General features: G+C 42.0%; 1 protein-coding gene across 1 annotated transcript in view; it reads right to left on the bottom strand.

Moving 5' to 3' along the window:
* LOC139757913 (uncharacterized) overlaps positions 1 to 25,860 on the bottom strand; it is a 166,180-nt gene that overhangs the window by 30,060 nt on the left and 110,260 nt on the right. Inside the window, exons 5-6 of the mRNA XM_071678859.1 lie at positions 21,239 to 21,313; positions 11,373 to 11,501 (exon numbers count right to left, since the gene is read on the bottom strand). Of these exons, the coding sequence (XP_071534960.1) occupies positions 11,373 to 11,501; positions 21,239 to 21,313 (204 nt within the window). The remainder of the gene's footprint in view (positions 1 to 11,372; positions 11,502 to 21,238; positions 21,314 to 25,860) is intronic.

The raw sequence follows: 25,860 nt of genomic DNA, 5'->3' as shown, positions 1-25,860 counted from the left end.
AAGTCTAGTGCCCTGAAGCAGTACCCTCACAATCTGGTCGGTACTTATGAGCAGTGTTTGCCAAGTCGGGATCCGAAAGGCTCCTTGGACAAGCATACAAATACGGAGGGTACAATTAAACAGCAGAGTGAACACTGAGGCAGCGCAGGCTTTCTTTTGCCGCGCCTTAGACATGAGTGTTTGATACCGGAAGAAAATGAGGACCAAGACTGGCAAAGACAAGGCACCAGCCAGCATCAGCAGCCCTGGAACTGCGGGAGAAATCGAATTTATTATCAGAACTCGTTCCTGTAACTGACGCACCTTGTGACCTCATGCACCTATATGTCATAAGGGACTCGACGAAGGGGAGGTATTTCGCCACAGTGCTCGGTACGTTATATTGCGACAGTCCTCCGCAAGTACAGTACTGGGATCATACCTGACTTCAGAGTCCATGAGAGAGGCACTTCTCAGTCAATGCAACGCTTTGCCTCACATAGTACCCAAGTGTGGTCAGAACAAACACAACTCCAACAAAAAGCACCGACTTGAGTTTTGGGGATATCCTGAGACACCGCTTCGTTTTGGTCTCATTGAATTATAAGAGGTAACTGAGCAAGGATTCTAACAACGATATTCCAGTTAGAAATTTAGTCACAAATTTTCAGATCTACACTAAATGTGAGATCTTTTTCAAAAGTTATCTGTAGCGAAGATACAAATGCAATTCTGGAGATGAGTGACGTCCATCTGTATAGTAGTGTCTGTGTGTAGTCCAGATCATGATGTGTCATGAGACCATTGCTGTGAGAGAGTAAATGAACGGGAGGAATACCTTCACATACATAAGGAGAATCTAGTCAAGGAACTCACCTTAACTTTAGGAAGATAATTGGGAGGTTTGCCATACATGTATCCTCTTTGTCAAGCTCTCCTTACTCATTCCTACCATATGTCCAAAGCATTTAAAGGCACCCTCTGCAGCTTTCTCAATCTCACATACTTTTATTACCAAAGATCTCTCTTATCGTCTAATTAGCTACACCATCAAAACACCTCAAACCATGTATAATACCCTCTTCTTCCACGTATTTGCAGTCCAGAGTTTATTGATAATGAGTTTGAGAAGATATATTCTATTGGATCTAAGTTAAAGTACCCTAGAACTTTCATTGATAAATCCCTTAAGTTAGCAAAGAAATCATTTTATAGAGCTGAGCCTAAACCTCCCATTGACACCAAGAATCTTTTAGTTCTCCCTTTTAATAATAACTTCACTTTGCTTCCCATGTTGCTTAAATCCTTTAATGTAAATGTTGCCTTTAGCAACAATAATACTATAAAGAATATCTTAATCAGGAATTCACCAGAAAATTCTCTTGGTTGCATCTATAAAGTTCCTTGTGGAAACTGTGATAAATTTTATGTTGGTCAGACTGGTAAGGATCTTTCTGTTAGACTTAAGCAACATAAATATAGTATAAGAACGGGACAAGAATCAAATGCCTTGTTTAATCATGTTAAAAACTATGATCATTGTATTGACTGGAGTAACGCCATCTCAGTTGTTAACTCTAACTCTATTACCAAGAGAAATATCATTGAATCTTCTATTATTAAATACACAAAGAATTATAATCTTAATATTAGTGATGGTCTGTACAAATTAGATAACTTTATTGTTGATAAGATTTGTAAGATGATAAGTTTATGAACGCTCGTTGTATGTTTTGGACAATCACACGTTTACCAAATGGCGTCCTAGCTTCGTCTCTTCGATGTATATCAACTGACTGTTATATTCCTCTCTTGTGTCTCCCCTGATGATGTGATTATTACACGAAAGTGCGCTTGGGAACTTTTCGTGTCTCATTTTCCCCGTGGACTCATAGGAATATCTTGATCACGCGCAAAATTGTGATCCTTTCCTTTTTTTTTTCAATTTTCCAAAAGAAGGAACAGAGAATTGGGCCAGGTGAGGGTATTCCCTCAAAGGCCCAGTCCTCTGTTCTTAACGCTACCTCGCTAATGCGGGAAATAGCGAATAGTTTGAAAGAAGAAAAGAAAAGATATATATATATATATATATATATATATATATATATATATATATATATATATATATATATATATATATATATATATATATATATATCCCTGGGGATAGGGGACAAAGAATACTTCCCACGTATTCCCTGCGTGTCGTAAAAGGCGACTAAAAGGGGAGGGAGCGGGGAGCTGGAAATCCTCCCCTCTCGTTTTTTTTTTTAATTTTCCAAAAGAAGGAACAGAGAATTGGGCCAGGTGAGGGTATTCCCTCAAGGCCCAGTCCTCTGTTCTTAACGCTACCTCGCTAATGCGGGAAATGGCGAATAGTTTGAAAGAAAGATATATATATATATATATATATATATATATATATATATATATATATATATATATATATATATATATATATATATATATATATATATATATTTTTTTTTTTTTTTTTTTTTTCAAACTATTCGCCATATATATATATATATATATATATATATATATATATATATATATATATATATATATATATATATATATATATATATATATATACGCACATACGCGTATATATGTATATATCCATATACATACATACATACATACACACATATACATATACATACACATACATATACATATATAAACATGTCAATATACTTGCTCGCTTTTATACATTCTCAGCAGTACCCCGCCCTACAAGAAACAGCATCGCCTCCCGTTGCGTCAGCGACGTGACTCCAAGAAACAGACAAAGAAAGGCCACATCCGCTCACGCACATACACGAGCTGTCATGTGCAGCGACCGAAACCACAGCTCTCTATCCACATCCAGGCCCAACAGACCTTTCCATGGTTTGCCCCGGACGTTTTACATGCCCTGGTTCAGTCCACTGACGGGACGGAGACCCCAGTGTACCCATTGCATTTAATTCTGTGCACGCCTTTCACCCTCCTGCATGTTCAGCCCTCGATTAAAAAGGTTAGTGAGTGGTGGGACGAAGCAAAGTTCCCAGTGAAAGAGATAAGAGAGGCGTTTAAGCGGTACTTACAATGAAGGAGTTGAATTGATTCGGAGATGTATAAGAGAAAGCGGCAGGAGGTCAAAATGAAGGTCCAGGGGTTGAAAAAGAGGGCAAATGAGAGTTGTGATGAGCGAACATCATGAAACTTTAAGAACAAGATGAAGTGAAGAGGATACGGACTGAGTATTTTGAAGGACTGCTAAATGTGTTTAGTGACAGAGTAGCAGATCTAGGGTGTTCTGGTCGAGGTGGTATATAAAATGAGAGAGTCAGGGAGTGCGGTATGGTAAAGGTAGAAGAGGTGGTGAAAGCCTTGCGGAATATGAAATGCGGCAAGGCGGCGGGAATGGATGGTATTGCAGCTGACTTTATTAAGGGGGTGACGGTGCTGACGATTAGTTGGTAAGGATTTTCAGTGTATGTACGGATAATGGTCAGTTGCTTAAGAATTGGTGGAATGCATGTATCAGGTTGCCATCGTAAAAAAGGCAAGGGGGATGAAGATGAGTGCTCATACTACAAAGATATAATTTGTTGAATATACCTAGTAAGTTCTAAGGGAAGGTATTGATGAAGAGGGTGAAGGCATGTATAGAGCATCAGATAGGGGAGGAGCAGTGTGGTTTCAGAAGTGGTGGATCAGGGTTTGCTTTGAAGGATGTATGTGAGAAATACTTAGAAAAACAGATGGATTTGTATGTGGAGTTTATGGATCTGAAGAAGGCATATGACAGGGTTGATAGAGATGTTTTGTGGCAGGTCTTAGGAATATACGGTGTGGGTAGAAAGTTGCTTGAGGCAGTGAAAAGTTTTCATCAAGGGTAAAAGGCTTGTGTAAGAGTTGAGAGAGAGAGAGAGAGAGAGAGAGAGAGAGAGAGAGAGAGAGAGAGAGAGAGAGAGAGAGAGAGAGAGAGAGAGAGAGGAGAGAGAGAGGAGAGAGAGGAGAGAGAGAGGAGAGAGAGAGAGAGGAGAGAGAGGAGAGAGAGGAGAGAGAGAGAGAGAGAGAGAGAGAGAGAGAGAGAGAGAGAGAGAGAGAGAGAGAGAGAGAGAGAGAGAGAGAGGAGAGAGAGAGAGAGAGAGAGAGAGAGAGAGAGAGAGAGAGAGAGAGAGAGAGAGAGAGAGAGAGAGAGAGAGAGAGAGAGAGGTAGGTAGGTAGGTTCCAGGCGAAGGTCTGTCTGCTGCAGGAGTGTGTGATGTTATCATGATTATTTAGTGTGTTTATGGATCGGGTGGTGAGGGAGACTAATGTGTGACTCTTGGAAGAAGAGGCGAGTATACAGTCTGTGGGGGATGAGAGGTCCTGGGGAGTGAGTCACTTGTTGTTTGCTAATGCTATAGCACTGTTAGCTGATTCGAGAGAAAAACTACAGAACTTGGAGACTGAGTTTGGAAGAGTGTGTGAAAAGAGAAAGCTGAGAGGAAATGTGATTAAGAGAAAGGTTATTAGGTTCATCAGGGATGAGGGACAGGTTAGTTGGGGTGCGAGTTTGAATGGAGAAAAATTGAAGGAAGTGAAGTGTTTTAGATACCTGGGGGTGGACATGGTAGCAAATGGAACAATGGAAGCTGAAGTAGTCATAGGGTAGGAAAGGGGGCGAAGGTTCTGGGAGCGCTGAGGAATGTGTGGAAAGAGAGAACGTTATCTAGAATTGCAGAAATGGGTATGTTTATAGGAATAGTAGTCCCACCAATATTATATGTATGCGAATCATGAGATATAGCTAAAGCTTTGCGAAGGTAAAGAGAACCACAATATATACCACCTGCCACTGGGTGGTGTGCTAGCAAATGAATTAAGTAGCAGGTGAAGGGATTAAGGGCACAGGTCACCCTCCCAAGTCACAAACTCAGTTTAACCAATGTTCTTAGAAAACTTATTTACAATTCTTTCACCTATGAAGTTATTTACAATTCTTTCACCTACGAAGTTATCTAATCTATAAAAGCCAACATTTTTATTGATGTTTATATATCTGCTATGTTTGATAAGAGACGATTCAACAATGTTTCTATCCATTTCTGAATCATTGTTTGTGACAACACAGCTCCAATCATTTTCATGACCAAAGTCTTTGAGATTGAGAAATAGTGCATTAGATTCTTGAACATATCTAAGATCATTTCTACGTTGTTCAATCCTGATATTAAGAACCTTACCAGTTTGACCAATGCAAAACTGATCAGGCTCTTTACAGGGAACATTGCACACACAACCCTGATGAGAAGTTACAAAGTCTCTGATAAGGCAGTCTCTAACTGTATCATTATTGCTGAAGACTTTAACAAAATTATGAAATTTTCAACAAAACAGGAATAATAAGTTCTCACAATAGGGTAATACTAACAAGTTTTTGTTCACAAATGGTTCTTTAAGTTGACCATTGTAAAAAGACTTTCTATCAGAATTACAAGCTGAATTATAACCAGTGTCCTGGATATTGCAGAGTTCATCATCAATGAATTCTAGATGAAATATGCGAAGTGCTCTAAGAAACATTGATGAAAACAGAGAACGTTTCATTTTATTGGAATGAGTAAAGTAGTGGTGAATATATGAAGACATCTGTGAGTTTACAATATATGCTATATTTTAGGTTATCTTCACCCCTGTGAGTATAACATCCTGAGACTGCCAGTGAGTCATCTGTCTCAGTTTCAAAAGTCACCATTACTGAAGTGTTTGGTCAACTCAAGATTCTTGACCATTGTGAAGTATGGATTGAGGTCCTCTACCCTCTGGCCTTCTTTAGATATCTTTCGTTTCTGCCTTCTGGCCATATTCTTTGTTTCTGTCTCTTTCTCTTGCTTAAATTCCTCCAGTCTTATAAGTTTCTTGGCCAGCCACATTGCCTCCTGGTAGCTGAACTCCAAACGGAATCTCATCCCTACTGGTCGTTCCCTATTCTCTACCAACCCTCACAGTCCTTTCCCTCACAAACTGCATTAGGCACGAATATAGCCTTTGATAATCAACTGATCAGTGTTTCTTCCTTCTCATCTCTTTCCTCCTTGGCTGGAACATGGTCTTCTTCCAGTCCAAAATCACCAAAGATGTACGTCTCTCAGCCTCCAGCTTCATCAGCGTTCTCAAGTTTGGTGGGGGCCATCCACTTGCAAGCTAATTCTTGCAAGGGTTAATCAACATCCATGTTTCTGTCATCTAATATCTTCATTACTGCCAGTACGAACTGCTTCTGAATATTCTGCATTGATACCTCCACACAACAAGCCAAGTAATCCCCTCAATGATCTTTCTCTAACAGTGCATTGTCTTCTCCTTCCAGATTCCCTTATTTTCTTTTTCCCAGATGACTATTACAATGTGCGCAGGTCTGTGTTGCACTGCATCAGTAATTACGTTGTGTTTCTGTTCATCAGGCCCAGAATTTAACCCTGTTCCTATCCATCTATCATCAGTATTCTCCTGTCTCTCTGTATTATTGATATTTTCTAATGCTGACATGTTTTAAGACATAAAGAGAGTATTTACTTATGTTGATCTGTCTCAAGGACATAAAAAGAAGACCCTTCTTATATTTCTATCCTATCTTTTCCATCGGTGTGATTACTTTCTTGTGGTTACATTCCATTTGAATCCCCTCATGTAATTCAATGTTTTTTTTTTTATAACGCCAACGATCATATTTCTCAGTTCCTTAGTTTCCTTCTTCCATCTGATGACAATTTTCATGATCGGTCTCTTGATTTTTCTCTCCACTTCTGATTCGGTTTGTGACCTACAATAATGTTCTAGACTTGTGGTTCTAGAATATCTATCTTTTAGTTGGTCTCTGATCTGTCCTTCATTCAGTGGGAAGCCTTCACACTAACCCCTCATCCATCTTCCTCTTAACAGACCCAGGTGCAACGACGTGATCGTAATATTTTATCATCCCTGACTGATATAAGATTCTGGCCTAACTTGACTCTAGCCTTATACTAAATTGGTTCTTAGTTTATAGTCTCATCCCAAAGATGATGAATATCTTCACCCGACAACTTGCAATAACTATGTTCACCTGTGAAAACTATTAAGTGTTCAGACCTAAGACTATGAACTAAAGAAACAAAGAATTTAACCTATTAACTGCTCAGACCTAAGACTATGACCTAAAGAAGCAAAGAACTTAATCTACCAGGTGTTCAGAACCTAAGACTATGAACTAAAGAAACAAAGAATTTAATCTACCAGGTGTTCAGACCTAAGACTATGAACTAAAGAAACAAAGAATTTAATCTACCAGGTGTTCAGAACCTAAGACTATGAACTAAAGGAACAAAGAATTTAATCTACCAGATGTTCAGACCTAAGACTATGAACTAAAGAGACAAATCTAACCAAAAAAATGTCAAGACTGCCAATCAGACATGTCATGTAGAAGATTTTCCTATTAGTTATAAGGTCAGTTTTAAAGTCCCTTTTGCACTCAGATATACATGGATTCCTATACCATAAACATTTATATCAATTCAGTCACAGTCTTTTACATCATCTTGCAAATGCATCTTTTTCTTTACTTATCTTACCACCAAAAAATCTATGATCCTCTCTCTCGCAACAAGTATATCATTCACTCTTCACGTTTTTGACAGTGAAATGACACACTAAAGAAATATACTTACGTTTCTCTCTGGACTCTCCCGTCTTCCATGGCTTTACTGTAAGCCTCATGAAGGTATAATCTGTCTAAATATTGCCCGATAAGCGACAGTGGCTCGGCTGCTCCAGGCAATGGTTGATGCTCGTAGTGATCAGTCAGACCAGACCTGCCTCAGGGTGTAGCCATAGCATTAGGCTGACGTAGACACAGAGGCATTCTCGAGTTAATCATGCTAAGTGGTAATCAAGAGTGAAGTGGTAACCTTTAATCATCCCTTGTCAGGAGTTACATGACAACTCCAGATGATCTATTGTAAAAGACACGAAAGTTACTTTTATTCGTAATAGATATTTCTATAAGCAGCAAAAGCTTTTATTATGGATCATCTCTCCTGTTTTGAGGCAACAGCTGAGCAAACCAAATGTAGTTCAAAGGCTTTCCAACACTGACACTCAGACCACAGGACAAAATCAATTGGAAATCAGGTCCACGACACCACAGGATCCCGACATACCCACACACACACACACCACTTTGAGGGATAGCTCTCAAACATGTAAGCAAGCCACTCTGTACGTACTGGGTCAGTGAATCGAGGTTGTAGGATCTGTCTATCAGCATATTGGGTTTCCACAGATGAAGTTGACACTTGGTTGCCATCTAGATTCAATACGCACTTTTCCTCTGGATGTTTTCTTAGTGTTTCTTTCACCTTCACTCTTTATGCTCGGTATTACCTACGTTTCCTTAGCGTAACTTTGATTGTGGCTGATGGATGAATACCGAAATTGACAAATAGTCCCATGATAGGTTACATGTACAGTAGTACATGGGAAGGGCAGGCTATAGGAGACCTATTGGCCCATGATGTGGTAATAGAAGAATAGTAAAGAAGAAAACATCGTCCCTCACACCTCTCCCTCTGGCTCAACTGCTAGCGCAAAGAAAGACGAGGATGACCACCATGTAGTATGTGGGAAAGATACTGCCTTGGAGATTTTGTCGGAATTTATGAAGGAGGAGAGAGTTCCCTAACAATCAAATTTCATGTCTGCACTAGAAGAGCAGTATGAAAAAAGACAAACAGGGTTTAATGATGTATAAACAGGATGATTTGATGATAACAGTTATCAGTGAAGTATTCACCAGTCTTGTATTGAAAGAATAAAGAGTAGTTGAATTTACTCTATTTGGAGGTAGTGTGTGTATTCCAGTGCTCAACCACTCCACATATGGAAACTCCAGTGCTCAGCCACTCCACACATGGTAAACTTTTTGTCCACTTTACTTTTGCATTTCCTTTCTTTTACCTTCATACCATTATTTCTGGTCACTGAATCTCTGACTATAGGTAAAAGATTTTCGTACATGATGCGTACGAAATCACTGAACACATAGAAGACCTGCAGCATTAGGTCTCCGAGGAGTCCTCGCTATTCTGGTGAGGATAGTTTTAGCTCTTTGAGTCTCTTCTCATAAAGATTACTTCTGAGTGAAGGAGTTAGTTTAGATGCTCTTCTTTGAACTCGTTCTCGTTTTATTGCATCTTCGATCAGGTTTGGTGAACAGAGTTTTACAGCACGTTGTAAGTGAGGTCTGACCAAAGCGTTGTAAAGGAATATCAAATTCTTTATCTTGTAATGAAGGAGTATTAAATCCTTTATCTTGTAATGAAGGAGTATTAAATCCTTTATCTTGTAATGAAGGAGTATTAAATCCTTTATCTTGTAATGTAGGAGTATTAAATCCTTTATCTTGTAATGAAGGAGTATTAAATCCTTTATCTTGTAATGAAGGAGTATTAAATCCTTTATCTTGTCCTTTATATTCATATCAATATTCATCCTGTTGGCTTTGTTATAAGCAGCATGGACCTGTTTTCCTAAATTGAGGTCAGTATTGGTAATCATTCCAAGATCTTTCTCTTCTTTTACATTCCATGTTCGTGATTGACATTTCTAATGCTATCTATACGTCTAATGCATTCGTCTACGTTGAAATTCATTTACTCTAACTATTCCATCAGTTTAAATCCCTTCGAATCTTCACGCAGCCCTCTTATCACTGTGCCGTGTTTTCTAATCTCGTGTCATCGGAAAATGTTGAAACTCTGCTGGCGAGTCCTGCCTTCTGGTGGTTGATGAAGATGGCGAAAAGTGTGGGTCCCAGACCTGAGCCTTGTGGTACGCTACTCGTCACGTGAACCTTTGCTTCCCTTCGACTGCCGTTTTCTGTCTAGCAGCCACTCTCCAATCCATGTGAAGATTCATTTTCTTTTTACTTAATAATTCTTCAAGTGACATTTTGTCGAAAAGTTTACGAAAATTCGAGGATGTAACATCAAAGGGTATTTTGAGGTCCCTGTTATAACTAGAGAATTCAACTAGATTTGTTAATCATTAACTATCCTTACGAAAACCATGTTGAGCATTGGTCTTTCATGCCACGGTCTAAAAGGAATTTCACGATCTTGTCCTTGATTATCTTTTCCAACACTTTATCCCGAACTACAATAAAACTAATAAGACGGTAGTTCGAACTGTATTTTTCTATTCATTTTGGAACTGAATGTTACATTAGGAAATTCTCAGTCACTCGGAAGTTTCCTTCCAGCGGAGACTGAAGGGCTCAGCCAACACAGCTGCCTTCTGGTAAGCTCTGCTTCAGGCATTTGTGCTTGTGGCTGATACAGACAGACAAGAAGACAAAATAAGTCACCACTGAGATGTAAAGGTGCTGAGTAACACTTTCTTTCACACAAGGATTCCTGTAACTCATTTCCTGCAAAATAATAATCACACAAAGATAATCTTTTAGTCTGTTCAATCTTCTTTCATTTTGTTTCAGTCGGATTTAACTTCGTCAACTCTTCATTAGAATAACTTGAATTGTCTGGGAGCGTCGGAAATACACCTGGAGTTCGTATGGGCACATTTTAGAATCATGAATACCTGCCTGAAGTGTATCGAGAAAAACTACCAGAAGACTCCTGCTGGCCAAGATTAATCGTCTTGTGGTCGGCAAGACTCACGGAAGGTCACACAGTCTCTGGAAGTTGCTGGGCTGGAAGTGCACGAGGACTGGCTTCAAACATTCTGGCTAAACAGATTCCATGAATGCTGAAAAATCTCTCTCTCTCTCTCTCTCTCTCTCTCTCTCTCTCTCTCTCTCTCTCTCTCTCTCTCTCTCTCTCTCTCTCTCTCTCTCTCTCTCTCTCTCTCTCTCTCTCTCTCTCTCTCTCTCTCTCTCTCTCTCTCTCTCTCTCTCTCTCTCTCTCTCTCTCCTTTTGACGAAGCATTCGTGAAGCTACAGAAACTTATCTGGAAGCCACAGAAGCTTTCCAGGAGACCATGAAGAGGAGCCAGCTCAATAACAGAAAGACTCGGTTCAGAAACATAGGGAACCTCGGAGGTTCAGTGACAGAACTTACCTGGAAGAAATGGACCCTTAAGCCAATGAAGACCCATCTAAATGCCACGGAAACTACCCTGGAAACCAGGTACGAGAAAGTTAGGTGAGGACAAACAGGATTACGCCTTGCGGTCGCGAACCCTCGCCATCGGCAATAATGGTCTTAGACCACAGAAATTTACTCATCCGTCTTGAGGCCCACAGAAAACCACCATGAGGCCCTGAGACTCACTGGGAGGTTGTAGAACTCACATGACAGCAGCACAGGTGCATGGGTGTAGCATAGAGTCATGTGGTGTGAGTGGAGACTCACCTAGGGGCAAGAGGAGGACGAAGACGAAGGCGCAGGTGACGAAGGAGCGGCCACTACGGGAGGGGTCAGAGAAGGCTAGAGTGCATCCGAACTCAAAGGTCTCGTATCGTCCCCATTGCAGCAGCGGACCTAAGGGCAGGGATAAGGTTATGAGGTTACTGCTATGGTTTTTGATCGGGATTTTCGATCATTGAGACGGGGTAACAAGAATGGAGGGATATCCAAGTTGTTAATCATGAGACGGGGTAACAGGACTGCAGGGATACTAAAGCTATGAATTCAGGCGAGAGGTAATACAACTTCAGGGTTACTACAGTTGTTATTGAAGACACGGGGTAACAAGACTGCAGAGACACTAGAGTTGTTGATTGTGTTTTGTCAGGATATTGGTGAGAATATTCTGGATTTCTCATTTAGTTAATTACATTTTCTCGGCTTCGAGAGGGGGTGTGGGGGGGTAGGGTGTGGGGGGGGGGGGTGAAGGAGGGATACAATTACTCAGGCCGTTGATCAAATTGCCTGGTTTTAAGAAGAGGTATAAGGGTAAATTAACTTTGATGCTCATGTTGCTCAACAGGGAGTTGCTCATGTTGCTATTCAAGCTGAGGGGCGAGGGGAGAGCAGTTGTTAGGTTGCTGGGTTGCTGAGCTCGCTGATAAAGTTACTTGGGCAAAAGAAACAAGTAATACATACATAGGTTTCACAGGACGATGGAGGAGAGCAGATACGAGGGTATTCAAGCAACAACAGAACACTGGAAGATACTGAGGACAATGTGTGGTGTGAGGTGGTTCGATCGAGTGAGTAATGAAAGGGTAAAGGAGATGTGTGGTAATAAAAAGAGTGTGGTTGAGAGAGCAGAAGTGGCTGTATTGAAACGGTTTGGACATATGGAGAGGATGAGTGAGGAAAGGTTGACAAAGGAAATATGTGTCAGAGGTGGAGAGAACAAGGAGAAGCGGGAGTCCAAACTGGAGGTGGAAGGATGAAGTGAAAAAGATTTTGTGCGATCGGGGCCTGAAAATACAAGAGGGTGAGAGGCAAGCAAAGAATATAGGAAATTGGAACGATGTGGTAAACCTGGGTAGAGGTTCTGTTAATGGACTGAACCAAGGCATGTGAAACATCTGGGGTAAACCATGGAAAGGTCTCAGTAGCCTGGATGTGAAAAGGGAGCTGTAGTTTCTGTGCATTACACATGAGAGCACAAACTAAGTGTGAACGAATGTGGCCTTCTTAGTCTGTTTTCCTGGCGCTACCTCACTGACGCATGGGGTGGTGATGCTGTTTCCTGTGGAGTAGGGTGGCGTCGGGAATGGATGAAGGCAAGCAAGTATGAATATGTACATGTGTGTATGTTGATATCTATATGTATATGTACATGTGTGTATGTTGATATCTATATGTATATGTACTTGTGTATATATATATATATATATATATATATATATATATATATATATATATATATATATATATATATATATATATATATATATATTCTTTTCTTTTCTTTTAAACTATTCGCCATTTCCCGCGCAAGCGAGGTAGCGTTACGAACAGAGGACTGGGCCTTTTTTGGAACATCCTCACATGGCCCCACTCTGTTCCTTCTCTTGGAAAATTAAAAAAAAAAACGAGACGGGAGGATTTCCAGCCCCCCGCTCCCTCCCCTTTTGGTCGCCTTCTACGACATGCAGGGAATACGTGGGAAGTATATATATATATATATATATATATATATATATATATATATATATATATATATATATATATATATATATATATATATATATATATATGGACGATTTTTGCAGGGAAAAATGCAATTGAGTGGGAGATGTATAAAAGAAAGAGACAGGAGGTCAAGAGAAAGGTGCAAGAGGTGAAAAAGAGGGCAAATGAGAGTTGGGGTGAGAGAGTATCATTAAATTTTAGGGAGAATAAAAAGATGTTCTGGAAGGAGGTAAATAAAGTGCGTAAGACAAGGGAGCAAATGGGAACTTCAGTGAAGGGCGCAAATGGGGAGGTGATAACAAGTAGTGATGATGTGAGAAGGAGATGGAGTGAGTATTTTGAAGGTTTGTTGAATGTGTTTGATGATAGAGTGGCAAATATAGGGTGTTTTGGTCGAGGTGGTGTGCAAAGTGAGAGGGTTAGGGAAAATGATTTGGTAAACAGAGGTAGTAAAAGCTTTGCGGAAGATGAAAGCCGGCAAGGCAGCAGGTTTGGATGGTATTGCAGTGGAATTTATTAAAAAAGGGGGTGACTGTATTATTGACTGGTTGGTAAGGTTATTTAATGTATGTATGACTCATGGTGAGGTGCCTGAGGATTGGCGGAATGCGTGCATAGTGCCATGGTACAAAGGCAAAGGGAATAAGAGTGAGTGCTCAAATTACAGAGGTATAAGTTTGTTGAGTATTCCTGGTAAATTATATGGGAGGGTATTGATTGAGAGGGTGAAGGCATGTACAGAGCATCAGATTGGGGAAGAGCAGTGTGGTTTCAGAAGTGGTAGAGGATGTGTGGATCAGGTGTTTGCTTTGAAGAATGTATGTGAGAAATACTTAGAAAAGCAAATGGATTTGTATGTAGCATTTATGGATCTGGAGAGGGCATATGATAGAGTTGATAGAGATGCTCTGTGGAAGGTATTAAGAATATATGGTGTGGGAGGCAAGTTGTTAGAAGCAGTGAAAAGTTTTTATCGAGGATGTAAGGCATGTGTACATGTAGGGAGAGAGGAAAGTGATTGGTTCTCAGTGAATGTAGGTTTGCGGCAGGGGTGTGTGATGTCTCCATGGTTGTTTAATTTGTTTATGGATGTGGTTGTTAGGGAGGTGAATGCAAGAGTTTTGGAAAGAGGGGCAAGTATGAAGTCTGTTGGGGATGAGAGAGCTTGGGAAGTGTGTCAGTTGTTGTTCGCTGATGATACAGCGCTGGTGGCTGATTCATGTGAGAAACTGCAGAAGCTTGTGACTGAGTTTGGTAAAGTGTGTGAAAGAAGAAAGTTAAGAGTAAATGTGAATAAGAGCAAGGTTATTAGGTACAGTAGGGTTGAGGGTCAAGTCAATTGGGAGGTAAGTTTGAATGGAGAAAAACTGGAGGAAGTAAAGTGTTTTAGATATCTGGGAGTGGATCTGGCAGCGGATGGAACCAGGGAAGCGGAAGTGGATCATAGGGTGGGGGAGGGGGCGAAAATCCTGTGAGCCTTGAAGAATGTGTGGAAGTCGAGAACATTATCTCGGAAAGCAAAAATGGGTATGTTTGAAGGAACAGTGGTTCCAACAATGCTGTATGGTTGCGAGGCGTGGGCTATGGATAGAGTTGTGCGCAGGAAGGCAGGAAGATGGATGTGCTGGAAATGAGATGTTTGAGGACAATGTGTGGTGTGAGGTGGTTTGATCGAGTAAGTAACGTAAGAGTAAGAGAGATGTGTGGAAATAAAAAGAGCGTGGTTGAGAGAGCAGAAGAGGGTGTTTTGAAATGGTTTGGGCGCATGAAGAGAATGAGTGAGGAAAGATTGACCAAGAGGATATATGTGTCGGAGGTGGAGGGAACGAGGAGAAGTGGGAGACCAAATTGGAGGTGGAAAGATGGAGTGAAAAAGATTTTGTGTGATCGGGGCCTGAACATACAGGAGGGTGAAAGGAGGGCAAGGAATAGAGTGAATTGGATCGATGTGGTATACCGGGGTTGACGTGCTGTCAGTGGGTTGAAGTGTGAAGCGTCTGGGGTAAACCATGGAAAGCTGTGTAGGTATGTATATTTGTGTGTGTGGACGTATGTATATACATGTGTATGGGGGTGGGTTGGGCCATTTCTTTCGTCTGTTTCCTTGCGCTACCTCGCAAACGCGGGAGATAGCGACAAAGCAAAAAAAAAAAAGAAAAAAAAATAATATCGAGGATGTAAGGCATGTGTACGTGTAGGAAGAGAGGAAAGTGATTGGTTCTCAGTGAATGTAGGTTTGCGGCAGGGGTGTGTGATGTCTCCATGGTTGTTTAATTTGTTTATGGATGGGGTTGTTAGGGAGGTGAATGCAAGAGTTTTGGAAAGAGTTGCAAGTATGAAGTCTGTTGGGGATGAGAGAGCTTGGGAAGTGAGTCAGTTGTTGTTCGCTGATGATACAGCGCTGGTGGCTGATTCATGTGAGAAACTACAGAAGCTGAGTTTGGTAAAGCGTGTGAAAGAAGAAAGTTAAGAGTAAATGTGAATAAGAGCAAGGTTATTATGTACAGTAGGGTTGAGGGTCAAGTCAATTGGGAGGTGAGTTTGAATGGAGAAAAACTGGAGGAAGTGAAGTGTTTTAGATATCTGGGAGTGGATCTGGCAGCGGATGGAACCATGGAAGCGGAAGTGGATCATAGGGTGGGGGATGGGGCGAAAATTCTGGGAGCCTTAAAGAATGTGTGGAAGTCAAGAACATTATCTCGGAAAGCAAAAATGGGTATGTTTGAAGGAATAGTGGTTCCAACAATGTTGTATGGTTGCGAGGCGTGGACTATGGATAGAGTTGTGCGCAGGAGGATGGATGTGCTGGAAATGAGATGTTTGAGGACAATGTGTGGTGTGAGGTGGTTTGATCGAGTAAGTAACGTAAGGGTAAGAGAGATGTGTGGAAATAAAAAGAGCGTGGTTGAGAGAGCAGAAGAGGGTGTTTTGAAATGGTTTGGGCACATGGAGAGAATGAGTGAGGAAAGATTGACCAAGAGGATATATGTGTCGGAGGTGGAGGGAACGAGGAGAAGAGGGAGACCAAATTGGAGGTGGAAAGATGGAGTGAAAAAGATTTTGTGTGATCGGGGCCTGAACATGCAGGAGGGTGGAAGGAGGGCAAGGAATAGAGTGAATTGGAGCGATGTGGTATACCGGGGTTGACGTGCTGTCAGTGGATTGAATCAGGGCATGTGAGGCGTCTGGGGTAAACCATGGAAAGCTGTGTAGGTATGTGTATTTGCGTGTGTGGGCGTATGTATATACATGTGTATGGGGGTGGGTTGGGCCATTTCTTTCGTCTGTTTCCTTGCGCTACCTCGCAAACGCGGGAGACAGCGACAAAGGAAAAAAAAAAAAAAAAAAAAAAAAAAAAAAAAAATATATATATATATATATATATATATATATATATATATATATATATATATATATATATATATATATATATATAGGCCAGCGTCCGCTTGGCTTCAACGTGCTGTCCCCCTAGCGGAGCACGGAGTGAATCAGACCACATTGGAAAGATCTTTTGATCCTACGTTTTCCTGGGCTATAAATGGATCCCAGAGTGTTTCCACGACATGTTACAGATCCGCTACAGGCGAGCGTTACAGACATGGAGGAGACGTTACAGGCCAAACCTTGAAGGGGGCGCTGCTCTCCGCCAGCCTCTCGAAGCCCCTTACGATGTGTCCAGAAAACGGGTGTCTTCGTTGTCGGGCGTATGAAGAAGCTGTTGTTAAGAGACTGCTGCACAAGTTGAAGACGTGGTACACCATCTTGTGCTGTGCAGCTCGTCAGGGAGGTAGCTTCAGGAAATGGAGGAAGAATGGCCCATCCACTCATACACACAGAAGAGAACATATGGGAACATCGGTGAAGGGTGCTAATGGGGAGGTGATAACAAGTAGTGGTGATGTGAGAAGGAGATGAAGCAAGACCGATTTCGACGATGAAGGCCTGCACTGTGGATGAGAGATTGACTTGAGGAGGCAGAAGTGATATTGTGACAGTGATTGTGTCAGCGTCGCGTCGCCTCGCCGCAGTGTATCGAGACAGACTTCCCCAGAACTTTTAAAGGGGAAGTAAATGTTTATAGTTGTGTTACTGGAGTGATAGTTTTCATGCATGGTGTTTTTGACAAGAAAATAGTGAAGTTGGAGAAAAATGTAGCTTAGACATTGAAGCTTATTGATACAGTGGTGAAATTGATGAGAACTGCTATTGACGTTTGTGTGAATAAATTGTACATTTCCTTTTCCATAGCCAGAGGTTGAACCATTATGTGACATTCATTTTTTTTCATTCATTTCAAGCTAAAAGTTTGTTTTCTAAATTGTTTCTTACATTTTTCATATGTATATATATGTATGTGTGTGTGTGTGTGTGTATGTGCGTATGTGTGTGTATGTGTGTGTGTGTGTATATGTATATATATATGTATATTATCCCTGGGGATAGGGGTGAAAGAATACTTCCCACGTATTCCTCGCGTGTCGTAGAAAGCGACTAGAGGGGACGGGAGCGGGGGGCCGGAAATCCTCCCCTCCTTGTATTAACTTTCTAAAATGGGAAACAGAAGAAGGAGTCACGCGGGGAGTGATCATCCTCCTCGAAGGCTCAGAGTGGGGTGCCTAAATGTGTGTGGATGTAACCAAGATGTGAAAAAAGGAGAGATAGGTAGTATGTTTGAGGAAAGGAACCTGGATGTTTTGGCTCTGAGTGAAACGAAGCTCAAGGGTAAAGGGGAAGAGTGGTTTGGAAATGTCTGGGGAGTGAAGTCAGGGGTTAGTGAGAGGACAAGAGCAAGGGAAGGAGTAGCAATACTCCTGAAACAGGAGTTGTGGGAGTATGTGATAGAATGTAAGAAAGTAAATTCTCGATTAATATGGGTAAAATTGAAAGTTGATGGAGAGAGGTGGGTGATTATTGGTGCATATGCACCTGGGCATGAGAAGAAAGATCATGAGAGGCAAGTGTTTTGGGAGCAGCTGAATGAGTGTGTTAGCGGTTTTGATGCACGAGACCGGGTTATAGTGATGGGTGATTTGAATGCAAAGGTGAGTAATGTGGCAGTTGAGGGAATAATTGGTATGCATGGGGTGTTCAGTGTTGTAAATGGAAATGGTGAAGAGCTTATAGATTTATGTGCTGAAAAAGGACTGATGATTGGGAATACCTGGTTTAAAAAGCGAGATATACATAAGTATACTTATGTAAGTAGGAGAGATGGCCAGAGAGCGTTATTGGATTACGTGTTAATTGACAGGCGTGCGAAAGAGAGACTTTTGGATGTTAATGTGCTGAGAGGTGCAACTGGAGGGATGTCTGATCATTATCTTGTGGAGGCTAAGGTGAAGATTAGTATGGGTTTTCAGAAAAGAGGAGTGAATGTTGGGGTGAAGAAGGTGGTGAGAGTAAGTGAGCTTGGGAAGGAGACCTGTGTGGGGAAGTACCAGGAGAGACTGTGTACAGAATGGAAAAAGGTGAGAACAATGGAAGTAAGGGGAGTGGGGGAGGAATGGGATGTATTTAGGGAATCAGTGATGGATTGCGCAAAAGATGCTTGTGGCATGAGAAGAGTGGGAGGTGGGCTGTTTAGAAAGGGTAGTGAGTGGTGGGATGAAGAAGTAAGAGTATTAGTGAAAGAGAAGAGAGAGGCATTTGGACGATTTTTGCAGGGAAAAAATGCAATTGAGTGGGAGAAGTATAAAAGAAAGAGACAGGAGGTCAAGAGAAAGGTGCAAGAGGTGAAAAAAAGGGCAAATGAGAGTTGGGGTGAGAGACTATCAGTAAATTTTAGGGAGAATAAAAAGATGTTCTGGAAGGAGGTAAATAGGGTGCGTAAGACAAGGGAGCAAATGGGAACTTCAGTGAAGGGCGTAAATGGGGAGGTGATAACAAGTAGTGGTGATGTGAGAAGGAGATGGAATGAGTATTTTGAAGGTTTGTTGAATGTGTCTGATGACAGAGTGGCAGATATAGGGTGTTTTGGTCGAGGTGGTGTGCAAAGTGAGAGGGTTAGGGAAAATGATTTGGTAAACAGAGAAGAGGTAGTAAAAGCTTTGCGGAAGATGAAAGCCGGCAAGGCAGCAGGTTTGGATGGTATTGCAGTGGAATTTATTAAAAAAGGGGGTGACTGTATTGTTGACTGGTTGGTAAGGTTATTTAATGTATGTATGACTCATGGTGAGGTGCCTGAGGATTGGCGGAATGCGTGCATAGTGCCATTGTACAAAGGCAAAGGGGATAAGAGTGAGTGCTCAAATTACAGAGGTATAAGTTTGTTGAGTATTCCTGGTAAATTATATGGGAGGGTATTGATTGAGAGGGTGAAGGCATGTACAGAGCATCAGATTGGGGAAGAGCAGTGCGGTTTCAGAAGTGGTAGAGGATGTGTGGATCAGGTGTTTGCTTTGAAGAATGTATGTGAGAAATACTTAGAAAAGCAAATGGATTTGTATGTAGCATTTATGGATCTGGAGAAGGCATATGATAGAGTTGATAGAGATGCTCTGTGGAAGGTATTAAGAATATATGGTGTGGGAGGCAAGTTGTTAGAAGCAGTGAAAAGTTTTTATCGAGGATGTAAGGCATGTGTACGTGTAGGAAGAGAGGAAAGTGATTGGTTCTCAGTGAATGTAGGTTTGCGGCAGGGGTGTGTGATGTCTCCATGGTTGTTTAATTTGTTTATGGATGGGGTTGTTAGGGAGGTAAATGCAAGAGTCCTGGAAAGAGGGGCAAGTATGAAGTCTGTTGGGGATGAGAGAGCTTGGGAAGTGAGTCAGTTGTTGTTCGCTGATGATACAGCGCTGGTGGCTGATTCATGTGAGAAACTGCAGAAGCTGGTGACTGAGTTTGGTAAAGTGTGTGGAAGAAGAAAGTTAAGAGTAAATGTGAATAAGAGCAAGGTTATTAGGTACAGTAGGGGTGAGGGTCAAGTCAATTGGGAGGTGAGTTTGAATGGAGAAAAACTGGAGGAAGTGAGGTGTTTTAGATATCTGGGAGTGGATCTGTCAGCGGATGGAACCATGAAAGCGGAAGTGGATCATAGGGTGGGGGAGGGGGCGAAAATTTTGGGAGCCTTGAAAAATGTGTGGAAGTCGAGAACAGTATCTCGGAAAGCAAAAATGGGTATGTTTGAAGGAATAGTGGTTCCAACAATGTTGTATGGTTGCGAGGCGTGGGCTATGGATAGAGTTGTGCGCAGGAGGATGGATGTGCTGGAAATGAGATGTTTGAGGACAATGTGTGGTGTGAGGTGGTTTGATCGAGTAAGTAACGTAAGGGTAAGAGAGATGTGTGGAAATAAAAAGAGCGTGGTTGAGAGAGCAGAAGAGGGTGTTTTGAAATGGTTTGGTCACATGGAGAGAATGAGTGAGGAAAGATTGACCAAGAGGATATATGTGTCGGAGGTGGAGGGAACGAGGAGAAGAGGGAGACCAAATTGGAGGTGGAAAGATGGAGTGAAAAAGATTTTATGTGATCGGGGCCTGAACATGCAGGAGGGTGTAAGGAGGGCAAGGAATAGAGTGAATTGGAGCGATGTGGTATACAGGGGTTGACGTGCTGTCAGTGGAGTGAATCAGGGCATGTGAAGCGTCTGGGGTAAACCATGGAAAGGTGTGTAGGTATGTATATTTGCGTGTGTGGACGTGTGTATGTACATGTGTATGGGGGGGGGGGGGGGTTGGGCCATTTCTTTCGTCTGTTTCCTTGCGCTACCTCGCAAACGCGGGAGACAGCGACAAAGTATAAAAAAAAAAAAAAAAAAAAAAAAATATATATATATATATATATATATATATATATATATATATATATATATATATGTTGATCACACTATCACATTAGTTCGTTATGATAATTATAAAGGTGAAATCGGAATTTAGTAGGAATTCAAATAATTCCATTTAACATATAATATTTCTATGCATGCATCAGTACATATTTCTGGGAGACAGTCCACACCTCATCAGGTACAAACAGTTAATAGATTTTTCTTTTTAAATCCCAACACCAGCACACCCATGCCGTCTCTCCTTGACCTAAATGGAAGGGAAATTCCTAGATGATATAATGTAACAAACTCCAGTTCATCAGGGGAAAGTTTGGAGTAAGACTGTGGTACACAGCTAACTCACCCAGGGCCCAGATGACAGAATAGAAGGCGCTGCCAGCAATGAGCACGTAGACGTACTTGAGCTTCAACCATTCCACTGTGGGGAGAGAAGAAGTCATGTCAGGTCATCCTTTGTTACAAAAAGTCATGTCAAGTCAACCTTTGTTACAAGAAGTCATGTCAGGTCAACAATTGTTACAAGAAGTCATGTCAGGTCAACCTTAGTTACAAGAAGTCATGTCAGGTCAACCTTTGTTACAAGAAGTCATGTCAGGTCAACCTTTGTTACAAGAAGTCATGTCAGGTCAACCTTAGTTACAAGAAGTCATATCAGGTCAACCTTTGTTACAAGAAGTCATGTCAGGTCAACAATTGTTACAAGAAGTCATGTCAAGTCAACCTTTGTTACAAGAAGTCATGTCAGGTCAACTTTGTTACAAGAAGTCATATCAGGTCAACCTTTGTTACAAAAAGTCATGTCAAGTCAACCTTTGTTACAAGAAGTCATGTCAGGTCAACAATTTTTACAAGAAGTCATATCAGGTCAACCTTTGTTACAAGAAGTCATGTCAGGTCAACCTTTGTTACAAGAAGTCATGTCAGGACAACCTTTGTTATATCACATAACACTGTCTTAACAAGCTGTCCCGAAAAGGCCTTAGAGGACTCTGTGCCACGTAGGAGAAGAAGATGAAAGACATGACAACGATGGGTCATGCCTGAAGGCCGGCAGTTAAGGGCCAGGTCGTCTTGAAGATTCTTTTTTATTTTCCCTCATTTCACTCTCTCTATGATTTTACATCCCAAGGAAACAGCATCGCTATCCCCCGCTTCAGTGAGGTAGCGCCAGGGAAAAAAAAGGCCACATTCGTTCACACTCAGTTTCTAGCTGTCATGTGTACTGCACCGAAACCACAGCTCCCTTTCCACATCCAGGCCCCACACAACTTTCCATGGTTTACCCCAGACGCTTCACATGCCCTGGTTCAATCCATTGACAGGACGTAGACCCCGGTATACCACATCGTTCCAATTCACTCTATTCCTTGCACGCCTCTCACCCTCCTGCATGTTCAGGCCCCGATCACTCAAAATCTTTTTCACTCCATCTTTCCACCTCCAATTAGGTCTCCCGCTTCTCCTCGTTCCCTTCACCTCTGACGCATATATCCTCTTTGTCAATCTTTCCTCACATTCTCTCCATGTGACCAAACAATTTCAAAACACCCTCTTCTGCTCTCTCAACCACACTCTTTTTATTACCATACATCTCTTTTATCCTTTCATCACTTACTCGACCAAACCACCTCACACCACATATTGTCCTCAAACATCTCATTTCCAACACATACACCCACCTCCACACAACCCAATTTATAGCCCAAGCCTCGCAACCATATAACATTGTTGGAACCACTATTCCTTCAAACATACCCATTTTTGCTTTCCGAGATAATGTTCTCGCCTTCCACGCATTTTTCAACGCTCCCAGACCTTTCGCCCCCTCCCCCACCCTGTGACTCACTTCCTCTTACATGGTTCCATCCGCTGCCGAATCCACTCCCAGATATCCAAAACACTTCACTTCCTCCAGTTTTTCTCCATTCAAACTTACCTTGCAATTAACTTGTCCCTCAACCCTAGTGTACCTAATAACCTTACCCTTGTTCATATTTACTCTCAGCAATCTTTTTTCACACACTTTACCAAACTTAGTCACCATCTTCTGCAGTTTCTTACCCGAATCAGCCACCAGGGTTGTATCATCAGCGAACAACATATATATATATATATATATATATATATATATATATATATATATATATATATATATATATATATATATATATATATATATAACATAAAGATCTGATTTCCCTACAAACACAGCGTGTTTTACCAGTTGGTGCTAACTTTGTGTGTTGTTGTAGCTGTAGTTAGAGAGAGAGAGAGAGAGAGAGAGAGAGAGAGAGAGAGAGAGAGAGAGAGAGAGAGAGAGAGAGAGAGAGAGAGAGAGAGACCGTCAACTCTGATGCTCACGGTACATTTCCTTTAACCCGGCTTACATTATGAATGACTACTGGCTGTTCCGTATAGCGCGCGGGGGCAAGTATTGTCCACGAGTTTCTATGATGTCGAACACGTAATGAATTACTCCCTTGCCCTGTGAAGCCATCGTCCCCTCCTCACGTGCCCTGTTATGTTCGCCACTACAATATGATCCATAAATCAATGATTTCATGTGAGACTCTGGCCAGTGACGGACACTTGACCCTCTGATGCCTCTTGTAACATTACATACGTTCCACGAAACTTTACAAAGGGCGGGAGAAAACTCTCTCTCTCTCTCTCTCTCTCTCTCTCTCTCTCTGCTCGCATCAAAGAAAACGAGAGACCTGATCTATATCTGGACACGTTGCCACCTTTGAGCCTTACCTCGTCGATATGGGAGTGAAGACTCCAGCTACTGGGGGTCTGTGTTGGTTGGTTGTGACTGGATATTCTGTCGACACCTCTCACTTACATAACTTTTTTTTTTCTCTGAAGCTTTTGAGAAGTTTTATATTTTGACTTCGAGATCTTAAAAGCTGTTGGTAATGGTCACTACACGTCGAACTGAATAACACTGTTCTCCCTCTACCTCAACTCTCATTACATAAGGATCATACCTTGGTTCATCTACAAGTGACTTTAACCATCTATGATGTTTTGAACGTTGGTTTGTTATCTCAACACCTTCTTAATCCTCCTGGTAACAAAGTGCTGACTCTTTCCATTCCTTTAGCAGAGCTTTCGTGTATTCTTTGTTCGATATCTCTGAGCCACCGAGACCTGAAGATTCGGTAAGAAGAGTGGGACACACACATACTGAGGGTCGACGTGGTGTTAATCGACCGGACCTCGAAAGGCACTAATACTATCATCTTTCCATTCTGTAGCGTCTCGTGTGTCAGTACAAATAAAAGGGATAGAAGAACTTACAAGTCAGCTGTAGCTAAGCATTACCAGCTCATTACACTTTACACTTCAACTTACGATACGTGCACCAGAGAGTTTGATGATCCTCACTATGCCTTGGTTGTCCGCGTCGTGTTTGGCGTACTGAAGCCCACGCCGTAATAACAATGATGGCCCCACGTTCGAACCTCGGCAGCCCCATTCTCATGCAGGTGAGGAGAGTGCTGGTCAATGCGAGGCAGAGCAAAGAATTTCTCAACAATAGCCATTAAGTACAGACGGGAGAGTAGCGCGCGCTGACCCAGCCACAAGGAACACCAGGTACGCGAGCCAGGCGCCCTCCACCATCCATACGACGAACTAACGTTCACAATGGAACCGAAAATGTCACGCTGTTGACACCTTACAGCACATTGATTCAAGTCTAGCCCTCACATCAGGCAGGAGCCAATCAGCGAGACAGTTGCCCTAACAAAAGACACAAGGGCAGAACCAATCCATGGGAAATCTAATTCTCCAGAAGATAAACTATCATTTTGACCCCAAGAGCACCCGTCAGGGGTAACCCCTTCCCCAGGTTGTGGAGGGATGTATGTACATCCTGGACTATGGGACCACAGTCTCATATCCAGAGATGACATCATCTTCAGAGTCACTGACTCCAGAGCCACGTCCAGGAAATCCATCAACCACACAGTTAAAAATCCGTTCATACCAACACTCGCATGTGAGTCAAGCCTCAACCGATTTCAGTGGTGTTGTTATAAACGTCGGTGAGGTAACGCATCGTTTCGTTGATCCCTCCTGTAACCGGTGTTGTGGCTCAGGTAACAGTGCCTCTTCGTGGTGGTGGAACCTCGTTCAAGATCGATGGATACTGCCACAGGGAACGGTACTTCTCTGTCGTGCTCCGGGCCTCACACTCTGCAGAAACGTTGCTGTTCCCAGCTGGCAGAGAAACGTTTATTGATCATACTGGCAATAACTACGTCATCTGTGCAGGACGTTGGAAGGAAAAATGTCTTCTCGTGGAGATTACGGTCACCACGAAAGTAATGGGACTGGATCATATTAGTTGATATGAGGGCGTTTTCCTTGAATATCTGTCATTCAGTCTTTTATAACACACCTATAGAAGCTACGTTAGTGGCCAACCTGCTATATCGTAAATATCTCATGCAAGGTTAGTGGCCAACCTGCTATACAGGACCTGTCTCACACGAGGTAAGTGGCTGACCTGCCTATTCCACACCTGTCTCACACGAGGTAAGTGGCCAACCTGCTATACCACACCTGTCTCACACGAGGTAAGTGGGCAACCTGCTATTCCACACCTGTCTCACACGAGGTAAGTGGCCGACCTGCCATTCCACACCTGTCTCACACGAGGTAAGTGGCCAACCTGCTATACCATACCTGTTTCGCGCAGGGTAAGTGGCCAACCCCAGGGAAAAATGTGTATTCTATAACAGACTAACAAAAATATATCGAACAGACATGGAGAACAACAGATCCTTTATCTCACAAAACCCAACGCCTCACTGCACCACGTTTTCTCTCGTCTTCTTAATAAGAGACGAACCAGCTTGAGGCAGGCACGCTCAGATAACGGTATCAGCCTGGCTGTGTTGATCGAGGAAGAGTATGCCACCACACACATTTCACACGTTGGGAATATATTTACGC

Source organism: Panulirus ornatus, chromosome 28 (assembly GCF_036320965.1).
Source record: "Panulirus ornatus isolate Po-2019 chromosome 28, ASM3632096v1, whole genome shotgun sequence".
Taxonomy (NCBI): Eukaryota; Metazoa; Arthropoda; class Malacostraca; order Decapoda; family Palinuridae; genus Panulirus; species Panulirus ornatus.
This window is presented reverse-complemented; position numbering and strand designations above follow the sequence as displayed.